The sequence below is a fragment of the Leptonychotes weddellii genome, chromosome 6 (assembly GCF_054177405.1).
Source record: "Leptonychotes weddellii isolate Sample4059 chromosome 6, ASM5417740v2, whole genome shotgun sequence".
NCBI classification, from domain to species: Eukaryota; Metazoa; Chordata; class Mammalia; order Carnivora; family Phocidae; genus Leptonychotes; species Leptonychotes weddellii.
In genome coordinates this window covers 51,390,546-51,402,471 of record NC_138374.1, presented here as the reverse complement: position 1 = coordinate 51,402,471, position 11,926 = coordinate 51,390,546, and the positions used below count along the sequence as shown (strand labels likewise).

General features: G+C 40.4%; 1 protein-coding gene across 2 annotated transcripts in view; it reads left to right on the top strand.

The window, feature by feature from the left end:
* Window positions 1-315: 315 nt before the first annotated feature.
* Window positions 316-11,926, top strand: part of VPS26A (VPS26 retromer complex component A) — a 34,637-nt gene continuing 23,026 nt past the window's right edge. Inside the window, exons 1-2 of one of the 2 annotated variants that reach the window (XM_006728907.3) lie at window positions 316-471; window positions 7,271-7,420. In XM_006728907.3, coding sequence (XP_006728970.1) covers window positions 469-471; window positions 7,271-7,420 — 153 coding nt within the window. In that variant the 5' untranslated portion in view covers window positions 316-468. Of the gene's footprint in view, window positions 472-665; window positions 825-7,270; window positions 7,421-11,926 lie in introns of those variants that run through there. The other variant, XM_006728906.3, reaches the window with a different exon arrangement.

The following is an 11,926-nucleotide window of genomic DNA, read 5'->3' as shown; positions in this document are numbered from 1 at the left end:
GCCCAGTAACCCAACCGGGGAGAGCGCCTGCAGCGCAGAGCAAACCCTCCCGCCTTCTTCCCCGGCTACTCAAACTTCCACAGGGAAGAAGAACTGGGCGTGGCAAAGAAGCCCGTCAGCGAACCGCCCCCCACGTGACCGAAGAGAGGGCGAGGAGGGCCTGAGGAGCCTGCGTCCACTCAGGCCCCTCCCACTTTACGGCATTCGGTGGCCCCGCCCCCTCGAGTATAGGGTGGAGCACGAGGCCCCGCCTCCAAACTGCCTCTCCTCGAGGGCCAGGCTGGCCAGTGGGGCGGGGCAAGAGGCCGGGAGAGGACTGGAGCAGGGGGAGGAGAGGAAAGGAAGGGAGGGGTCACGTGCGGCCAGCGGCTAGAGGTCACGTGACGGGCGCTGGGGCGGAGGGAATCTGGACTGGGAGTTCTGAGGGAAGCGGAGTGAGGTGGTGGGGACGCGGCGGCGGCGCTGACAATGGTGAGTGCGCGGCTGCCCGCGCGCTCGCCTCCAGCTCTGGCGTCAGAGCGCGTGGCGGGACGGCCAACGGCAGGCTTGGTGTCGCGGGTGGGGCGGAGGGCAACGGCAGGAGGGGGGCAGCCAGCAGGGCGGGGAGCGGGGTTGGGCCTGTCTGGCCGCCGCGGGATCGGGGAAGGGCGGGCGGCAGCGCCGCCTCTTCCCGGTCTCGCAGAGGCCCGGGCACCTGCGGGCGGCGGCGCGCTCTCCTGGCCATGTCGGAGCCTCTGCCCGCCTTCCTCGACCGGCTGTGGGGGCCCTGGCTGGGTACTCGGACCCCCCCTGTGCGGGGGCTCAGCGCCGCCTCCCCTTCCAAGGTAGCCAGTTCCTCTGCTCCTTCCGGACAGCCTTGCTTCCCTGCAGGTGGAGTGACCCGGGAGTCCCCCAGTTCCGGGCTGGGGTGGGGGGGAGGGACTGGGTCACTCTCTTCCAGTGTGTCACGGGATTGATAAACTCCGCGTTTTTGTTTTGTTTTTATCTCGATGTGGTGACATTCGGCGATATCTTGACCCCAGTTCAGCCTTGATGTTGACACTTGTAGAACGGGAGAGAAAAGGACATTGAAGTGGGGACGTCTTTAATTCAAAACACACTGGTTTTGTGCCCGCTAGTTTAAGCTCTGGCTCTCATTTCCTTCCCCAAGCCATTTTCTCAAAACTTAACGCTTTGGGATGTTGAAATGGCCTAGGGAACAGAGAAGGGAGGGAAGTCAGAGTACTCTAACCAGTTCGTGGGAAGCACAGGCGTGGGCACGATGCGTTTAACTTTGTGTTGGCCATCTCCTCTAGATTGGATCTCATTTGGCTCACTTTATGCTATTCGTTTCATTTAGCATGCATACGTTGAGCGCCTGCTGTGTGCTCTCCTGATACTATCAGCTTTCCCAGAACTCATCAGTTCAGTAAACTGCCTGAGACTTTTGGCTTAAGACGAAGCTAGGTTTACTTAAAAAAAAAAAAAAAAGTTGTTTTGAATAAATGCACTTTAAACTCAGAAGGCGTGTTGATTTGATTAAAATTAGAAAAGTAAAGACAGGCATATTCATTCTTTTTTTAAAATTTTTTATTGTTATGTTAATCACCATACATTACATCATTAGTTTTTGATGTAGTGTTCCATGATTTATTGTTTGTGCATAACACCCAGTGCTCCATGCAGAATGTGCCCTCTTTAATACCCATCACCAGGCTAACCCATCCTCCCACCCAGGCATATTCATTCTTAAACTTGGGGCCTTTTTTTTTTTATGCAACAAATAATTATTTAGGCGTACCCAAGGGCCACTAGCAGAACTGAAATAGCCCTTGCTCTCTTGTAGCTTACAATCTAGAGGGAGGTAAACATCTATTTGTGTAATTATTTGTTTAACGTGGAAATAACAGTTGTGATAAATCTAACAAGTATTGGGAGACCTTGCCTAGTCAGGGAGTTACGGAAGTCTTCTTTAATTGAATATACTTTGCCAAGAAGACTTAAAAGTTTTTTGCTTATTTTAAAAATTACTTTTAATAAGCTTTAGAATTAGTTTAAGAGCAATTTATTTTCAAGTTACTCGTCAAACATAAACTAAATTGTAAAGCTTTATAACACTGAAATGGGCATAAATGCAATCTATGCATGAAAATTTGCTGTTTCATTGCTTGTGTAAATTTTGAGAGTCTCCCTTTCCACTCACCTTGAGTTGCATTTCTTTACATCCACTGGAAGGAGTGAAATTTCTTCAGTGAGGGCTAGAAAATTTGTTGACTTTTAACATATCCACATGCAATTTTGCTGGATGGTAATGCTCAGTAGGGGTTTATGAATTATATGAAAAATCTTAAATTAACCTACAGGTGATAATGAAGGTTAGGCCACAAGTAGAAAACTGTAAAAACAATGCTATAATCTTTTAATAGTCATGTGTATTGCAGCAGTCTAGTTATTTAAAGGCTACCTGAGTTTTGACTTGTATATTACTGTCTAATACTGCTCCTGAAAATCTCATATTCTGAGTGCTCACTTGAAGCTATCTTCGCCAGAACTGAGTAGTCTTTCGCTTTAAAATATCTCTTCTGTAATTTCAGCAAAAGTCTGTGTTAATGTATCTTAACCTTCTTTACAGTTTTCATTCCCTTTCCACCTCCTAGTCTTCACCATCCTGTCAATTACGTATTTTGTTTCCTCTTTACATATCAGGAGAATTATTATAATTTGTGAATAATTTTAAAAAAGATTTTAAGTTTTACATTTTCTTTGAAATGACAAAAGATGCACATCTTGCAATAAAAACTTCAAAAGCAAGACTTTTGAAAAGAGGAATCTTGGGGCGCCTGGGTGGCTCAGTTGGTTAAGCGACTGCCCTCGGCTCAGGTCATGATCCTGGAGTCCCGGGATCGAGTTCCGCATCGGGCTCCCTGCTCGGCAGGGAGTCTGCTTCTCCCTCTGACCCTCCTCCCTCTCATGCTCTCTGTCTCTCATTCTCTCTGTCTCAAATAAATAAATAAAAAAAAAAAAGAGGAATCTTTTTCTTTCAACTCCTTTTAGAAGGAAAACAAAAAAGACAAACTTTTTTCTTAGATATTTTCTCTCTTTGTCGTCTACTTGTTAAATGTAAGACATCAACAGTTTTCTTGGGACTTTTAGTAAGACTAGTTCATTTTTGATGTGTCCTAGTGTGAAAAACTGGATGTTAACCTAGTGCTAAATTCTCTGTTAACCTTTTAAGGTACTGTAGCTTATTACTCAACCTATTAGGCATGTGTTGTAACTAAGCTTTTAAAAAATACCTTCTGATCTCTCCCCATCTTAGTGTTTTGATTGTGTTGAAAAGTAAGTCTGCTTTTTAAATTTTTAGTTACGAAATACTTCGTAACTTCGTGCATACAGAAAGTAATAGAGGATAACACATAGCTTTCACATATTTTTAATGCCTAGGAATTTTTCATTTTTATCTATGGTGTCAAAATAAGACTTTAATTACAATTATGTTATTGGTTAATTGTGAAGTTTTATAAGACTTCAGTCTCTTTTACACCACTTTAGTGGCAATTTTGATTTTATTATTTTTGATTACTTGATCTTTTATTTTTATTTTTATTTTTTTTAAAGATTTTATTTATTTGACAGAGAGAGACACAGCGAGAGAGGGAACACAAGCAGGGGGAGTGGGAGAGGGAGAAGCAGGCTTCCCGTGGAGCAGGGAGCCTGATGTGGGGCTCCATTCCAGGACCCCGGGATCATGACCTGAGCCACCCAGGCGTCCCTGATTACTTGATCTTTTAATATCAGCTTTCAAATCCCAAGTTCAGCACTGTGTGTTAAGTATCCATATGTGGAAAAAGTTACCATAATATTTTCTTTTATCCGTAAAAACAGTTTTTATAGTTTTCAAATCTCATTTTTCCCAGAAGCATCTCTGGGATGTTTTAAGGGGGAATGAGAAAATTAAATTTTATTTTCCTGCTTCTATTTTTATCTTAAATGAGGCTGTTGTCTTCTACCCTTTCAGAATTGCTCTTCCCATAGCAGCTTCCCCCTACCCTGGCTGGCTCTGTAGTTTGCACATAGTTGAGAATTAGTAAATATCAGCAGCCTGATTTTGAGCTGCTGTACATTCTCATATTTGTAGCCCTTAGGAAAAACTACACCATTTTGCGCAAGTTTTGAGTATAAAACTTGGAGTATGAAAGCTAACTGGGAAGGGGCATTGCATGTGACCTATCATTGATGTTTTTCATTCTAAGTTCAGAATAGTTTTCTTTTTTTTTTTTAAAGATTTATTTATTTATTTGAGAGAGTGAGAATGAGAGAGAGAGCACATGAGGGGGGGAGGGTCAGAGGGAGAAGCAGACTCCCTGCCGAGCAGGGAGCCCGATGCGGGACTCGATCCCGGGACTCCAGGATCATGACCTGAGCCGAAGGCAGTCGCCTAACCAACTGAGCCACCCAGGCGCCCCCAGAATAGTTTTCTGATTAAAATTAATTTTCTGGTTAAAATTGACTTTGTTATTTGTAATGTTGCCAGGGAAGATTAAAACATTGTTGAAAGGAAAAAATGCTGTGTCTTTGTAGTATGTCAGAAGTACAAATCTGGCAATTCTTTGAGTTGATTTCTTGAAATTACAATCTTTTTGTTAATAAAGGATTAATAATAACAAAAAAGCAAGCTCAGAATTTAAGGAAACACTGTCTGCTTTGATCATAGTATCACCCTGTGCCCTGCAGAGTTTTAAGAGGATCATTAGCTTGCTTGCTGTTACTCTGCCACCTGAGGACAGAACTGAGGCTTGATGCAAGTTCTTGCTCTAGACTTAGCTACTGCGCCAAAGCTAACTTCCTCGGGGAGGTCTCGTCTTTCCAGATATTCCGGATTTAACTCATTTCTTTTGTGTATCCATTTATTTTTTATTATCAGGGCAGTATGTGTTTTATTCAAAATTAATTTAACACTCAATAGGTATTTGAATGCTTTCTACTAAATGCCACACACTACCCCTAGGTACTCTCTTCAGTGATGAGCAAAGGATAAAGTATCTGTCCTCATGGAGTTTACAGTTCAGTCAGGGATTCAGGTATTGAATAATCACGTTATAACAAATGATGAAGTAATAAAACTACATGGTGTTGTGAGGCCTAAATTTGGAGACTCTGGTTTCAGTTTAGGAAGGTACGGGAGGCCTCTTTATGGAAATGAGTCAGACTGAGACTCAGAGGCTGAATTAGTTAGGTTAAGGATACTTGGTCTAGGACAAGAAGGAACCTGGCAAATTTGATTAACTTGGATAATTTGAGGCTGGTGTGGCTGGAGAGATGGATAGAGCCAGATATATGTAGGCCACGTTAGGGACTACAGTGTGTGTGTGTGTATGTGTGTGTGTGTGCACGCGCTTCGGCACACGCGTGCACATGTTTAAAATAACATTTCATTGAAGTACAAAGAAGTGCAAATAAGTATATAGCTTGATGTATTTTCACAAAGTGAACAAACCTGTGTGTGAAGTGCTCAGATAGAAACAACATAATTAGCACCCCAGAAACTCCCTCTATGCTTTCTTCTAACCACTTCCTGACTTCTGATGCTATAATGTATGCTACATGTTTTTGGCTTTTTAATAAATGGAATTATATAGTATGTGTGAAAGTTATCCTTGTGTATAGTTGTGTCTCATTCCTTTGCCTATTGTATGAATATAGAATAAACTTTATGTATCCATTCTCTTGTTGATGAATGTTTGGATTGTTTCCTATTTGGGGCTTTATGAACAATGATATTAACATTCTTACATTTGTTTCCTGGTTCATGTATGTAAGAGTTTCTCTTTAGGGTAGGTATCTAAGGGTATAATTGCTGGGTCATGGGATATGTATATCTTCAGCTTTACCAGGTAATACCAACTGTTTTCTAAAGTAGTTGTTCCAATTTATACTCTTACCAGCCCACTGAAGAATTTTAAACAGAAAATAATCAGATTTATGTTTTTAAGAGATTACTATGATTGTGTAGGGCAGACTAAGAAGGGATGTAGGATGACAGTATAGAAGACTGTTGATGTAAATTTTAAAAAAGACTAGAAGACTAGCTTTCTTTAGTGACAAAAATGATCCACAACTGTATCTGATACTGGAATTGCTAATGGATTCCATATTATTACCAACTAATGTGTTTTGTCATTCACAAGCAGTTGGTCTTTGTTCCCTTATATTTCTGTCATATTCAGGATTTACATAACAAGGCTTACACATTTTCTTTGGAAGAATTCACAGAAATTTAGTCTCCTCCTTTAGAGCCAGGTTTTTTTGTTTTTTTTTTTTAAGATTTTATTTATTTGCGAGAGAGAGAATGAGAGACAGAGAGCGTGAGAGCATGAGAGGGAGGAGGGTCAGAGGGAGAAGCAGACTCCCTGCTGAGCAGGGAGCCTGATGTGGGACTCGATCCCGGGACTCCGGGATCATGACCTGAGCCGAAGGCAGTCGCTTAACCAACTGAGCCACCCAGGCGCCCTAGAGCCAGTTTTATTTCAAGGGTTTATACAACGTAACACATCCTGTTCAGACCTATATAGCAGTACGTTTTATAGTAAATAGTACATTGTAATAATTCATTTGGATTTGTACACATAATTTGGATTGTATGAGTTCTGCATATGAAATAACAGCATAGAAGTATAACTAAAGGTAACTTTTCAAATCCAGATGTTAAGAATTAATTTTTTAGATTTCTGGTATATGGTAGTAATTGATTATTTAGAGTGGTTACCTATGGAAATGATTGAAATTATAGCATGTTTAGGGGCGCCTGGGTGGCGGTGATGTTAAGCATCTGCCTTCGGCTCAGGTCATGATCCCAGCGTCCTGGGATCGAGCCCCGCATCGGGCTCCCTGCTCCGCGGGAAGCCTGCTTCTCCTTCTCCCACTCCCCCTGCTTGTGTTCCCTCTCTCGCTGTGTCTCTCTCTGTCAAATAAATAAAAAAATCTTAAAAAAAAAAATTATAGCATGTTTAAATTTTAATTTTCTTTTGTCTTTTAAAAAACTGTGGTAAAAAACATACAATATGAATTTGTCCTCTTAACAAATTTTAATGTACAGTACAGTATTAGCTGTATGTACATTGTTATACTAAATTTGTTTAGTTTTGATGTAGAATTTGATATAAGTTCTTATTTCCTTGTTGTACTTACAGATTTGCAGTCTGTTTAACTGTAGGTCAGAGATAATTAGATTTGAATTACAAAATGGAGTGACTGACAAAACATAATTATGAGCATTTTCCTTTTATTTCAGAGTTTTCTTGGAGGCTTTTTTGGACCCATCTGTGAGATTGATGTTGTCCTTAATGATGGAGAAACCAGGAAAATGGCTGAAATGAAAACTGAAGATGGCAAAGTAGAAAAACACTATCTTTTTTATGACGGAGAATCTGTTTCAGGAAAGGTAAATCTTTTCTTTGTGAGAAGTACCTAGTTGTAGGATATTAGAATTAGTCATCAGAGTTGTCTGTACTTTTTCTAAATATCAATGATTTTGTTAGAGATGGAAAGTTTTTTTAGAAGGTCAGCTAAAATCCTTGATTCATTAGAGCATTTACAGGAAAGATTCTTAAACCGGAAGGGTTACAGGGGCAGAGTCTAAAATTGCAAGCAGAATTTTGTGTTTGTGTTTGCATCTGTTTTGCTTCACTTTCTCCAATGGGGCTGTGATCCACTCAGAGTTTGTTTCTCCTTTTATACATTAAGTTGAGTTAGATTGGCGATAGCTCTTTAGTATACCTTTAAATGTTTCATTCTTTAATGTACAGTACAGTATTAGCTGTATGTACATTGTTATACTAAATTTGTTTAGTTATGATGTAGAATTTGATATAAGTTCTTATTTCCATGTTGTACTACTACCATTGTGTCTGTTGATTTCATTCCTTGGTACTCTGTAGAGGACTTAATGTACGTTTGGAATGTATATGTGCATGGTCAGGTACATCTGTGATCCCTTCTGTAAGGTTTCACTTTTCCCCCTTTTCCTTATCAAGTGATGTATGAAAGTAATCTTATACCTTAGCGAATATGATTAATACTCATTAATCATAATTTTTTTTTAAGTAGGCTCCAAGCCAAATGTAGGGCTTGAACTCACGACCCTGACTGAGATTAAGAGTCCAGTGCTCTAGGGGTGCCTGGGTGGCTCAGTCAGTTGGGCATCCGACTCTTGACCCCAGCTCAGGTCTTGATCTAGGTGTGGTGAATTCAAGTCTGGCATTGGGCCAGGTGTGGAGCCCACTTAAAAAAAAAAAAAAGTCACGTGCTCTACTGACTGAGCCAGCCAGGCGCCCCTTTTTTGTTTGTTTTTAAGTCTAGTAGGGAACAATTACTGTCTGGTTTAAAGTGATCTATCTGTCTAGTTAGGAGTTTGTGGCTGATGTTTTTAGGACAAATAAAGGAAGATGGGAAATAGAAGGGGAATAAGGGGAATAAAAGCTACTTCAGTGTGGTTTATAGAAAATAGTGCACCTTCAGATTACATTTTTGGAATTGCTAGACGTCATATGTAGTCCTAATCAATAACTATAGATTACATTTTAAAAAATGATAATTTATAGATAAATATTTTCTGTTGCTCAAAAGATACTGTATCTGGAATCTGATTATTTATTGACCTGAAATTTTTTTCATTTTTAACCTTTTATTGTAAAATAAAACACATATCGAAAACCACAAAACAAATAAATAATCATAAGGCATGTTTTCTTGTAATCACTATTCAAGGAGAACTTTGCCAACTACCCCTGTGTCTGATCCCAAACATAGCCTCTTCCTCAAAAAAGAAATCACTATGCTGACTTTTATAATAATAAAGTTCCTTGTGTTTCTTAATTTAGTCTTGCTCCCTTAAGCAGATTAATATGGCTTTTAAATCTCTTTTAATCTCACATTCCCTCTTCATGCCTTTCTTTTCCTATACTTTGAAGAACCTGAGACACTCAAACTATAGAGTTCTCTGTGATTGCATACTCATGATACAGTTGTTGCCTGTAAATTGGTAGCTGTTTCTAGAAGCTTGATCAGAGTCAAATTCAATTCTTTTGGCAAGAGTATATGTGGTGGTGTGTTCTTTTTATCAGGGGGGTATATGATGTTTGGTTTTCTCTTTTTTGCAAGTGTTGTAACTGCTATTAATATTGATTCCTGGCATACCTTTAGAATAGGTTATTAAATAGGTGACTTATGAGTACTTTGAAAAGAAAGCTTTAAAGAAAGAGAGGAAAACAAGCATTGGTTACCTGTGACCCAGCATGTTCTCTAAGAACAAGTCTAGGCTTTCTGAAATATCTGAGTATAATAAAAAGATCATTGGGTTAGAGTTGGAAGATCTAGTCTTGACTTTACCCCTGACTTGGTAGGTAACTCTGGGCAGTCATTTAACTTTGTGGATCTCACTTTATTTATTTATTTATTTTTTTAAGATTTTTTTTTTTTTTTTATTCATGAGAGACAGAGCGAGAGAGAAAGGCAGAGGGAGAAGCAGGCTCCCAAGGAGCAGGGAGCCCGATGCGGGACTCGATCCCAGGACCCTGAGATCATGACCTGAGCCGAAGGCAGACGCTTAACCATCTGAGCCACCCAGGCGCCCTGTGGATCTCACTTTAAAATTAGGGAAGTTGGACTGAATAATTGGTTTCCAAATTTGGTTTCGCATTATAGTGTCTTTGCATAAAAATCCTTCATACCTTAGATATAATTTTGAAGTTCTGAGAGTCTGACATCCCAACCAAAGCAAGGATAAATTCCTTTTATGATATTCTTTTTTTTTTTTAATTTATTTGACAGAGAGAGAGATAGCGAGAGCAGGAACACAAGCAGGGGAGTGGGAGAGGGAGAAGCAGGCTTCCTGCTGAGCAGGGAGCCCGATGTGGGACTCGATCCCAGGACCCTGGGATCATGACCTGAGCCGAAGGCAGACGCTTAACGACTGAGCCACCCAGGCGCCCCCCTTTTATGATATTCTTGACATGTGATTTTCTGTCTGCACACTTTTTTTTCCAGATCTTTTTTTTTTTAAAGGATTATTTTTTTAGAGCAGTTTTAGGTTTATAACAAAATAGAGAGGGAAGTACAGGTATTTCCTATATGCCTCCTGCCCCTACACATGCATAGCCTCTCCCATTATCGATCTCATTCACCAGAAGGCACAGTTTTTACCAAGGGTGAACTTATATTGACACATCATAATCACCCAGTCCGTAGTTTACCTGAGGGTTCACTCTTGGTGTTGTTATTCTGTGGGTTTGGACAAATGTATAATGACATATGTTCATCATTATAATATCGTACAAAGTATTTTCATTGCCCTAAAAATCCTCTTTGTTCTGCCTGTTCATCTTTCCTGTCTTGCCTGCCAAACCACTGACCTTTATATTGTTTCCATAGTTTTGCTTTTTGCAGAATGTCATGTAGTTGGAATCATACAGTATCTAGCCTCTTCATACTGGCTTCTTTCACTTAGTAATACACATTTAAGGTTCCTCTATGTCTTTACAGCTTTATAGCTCATTTCTCTTTAGTGTTGAATAATATTCCATTATCAAGATGTACCACAGTTTATATATCCGTTTACCTACTGAAGGACATCTTGGTTGCTTCCAAGTTTTGGCAACTATGAATGAAGCTGCTGTAAACATCTGTGTGTACGTTTTTGTATAGGCATAAGTTTTCAACCCGTTTGGATGAATACCTAGCAGTGTGCTTGCTGGATTGTATAGTAAGCCTATCTTTAGCTCTGTAAGAAACTGCCAAACTGTCTTCCAGTGTAATGCTACTATTTTGCATTCCTTCAGCAGTGACTGAGAGTTCCTGTTGCTCCACATCCTTGCCAACATTTGGTGTTGTTAGCATTCCGGATTTGGTCCATTTTAATAGGTGTGTAGTTAGTAATACGATGTTGAACATCTTTTCTATGTTTATTTGCCAAGTGTATATCTTCTTTAGTGAGGTGCCTGTTCACATCTTCTGCCTACTTTTTATTTTTTTTATTTTATTTATTTTTTCCACAATTCACAGCACTCACCATAGCACATACCCTCCCCAATGTCCATCACCCAGCCACCCCATCCCTCCCGCCCCCCTTCACTCCAGCAACCCTCAGTTTGTTTCCTGAGTTTAAAAGTCTCTTATGGTTTATCTCCCTCTCTGGTTTCATCTTGATTCATTTTTCCCTCCTTTCCCCTATGATCCTCTGTCTTGTTTCTCAAATTCCACATATCAGTGAGATCATATGATAATTGTCTTTCTCTGATTGACTTATTTCGCTTAGCATAATACCCTCTAGTTCTATCCACGTCATTGCAAATGGCAGGATTTCATTTTTTTGATGGCTGCATAATGTTCCATTGTATATATATACCACCTCTTCTTTATCCATTCATCTGTTGATGGACAGCTAGGCTCTTTCCATAGTTTGGCTATTGTGGACATTGCTGCTATAAACATCAGGGTGCACGTACCCCTTTGGATAACTACATTTGTATCTTTGGGGTAAATACCCAGTACTGCAATTGCTGGGTCGTAGGGTAGCTCTATTTTCAACTTTTTTTTTTTTTTTAAAGATTTTATTATTTGTCAGAGAGAGAGCGAGAGCAGGGGGAGTGGTAGGCAGGGGCAGAGGAAGAAGCAGGCTCCCCGCTGAGCAAGAAGCCCGATGTGGGACTTGATCCCAAGAGCCTGGGTTCATGACCTGAGCCAAAGGCAGACGCTTAACTGACTGAGCCACCCAGGCACCCACTGTTTTCAACTTTTTGAGGAACCTCCATACTGTTTTCCAGAGTGGCTGCACCAGCTTGCATTCCCACCAACAGTGTAGGAGGGTTCCCCTTTCTCCACATCCTCGCCAACATCTGTCATTTCCTGACTTGTTAATTTTAGCCATTCTGACTGGTGTGAGGTGGTATCT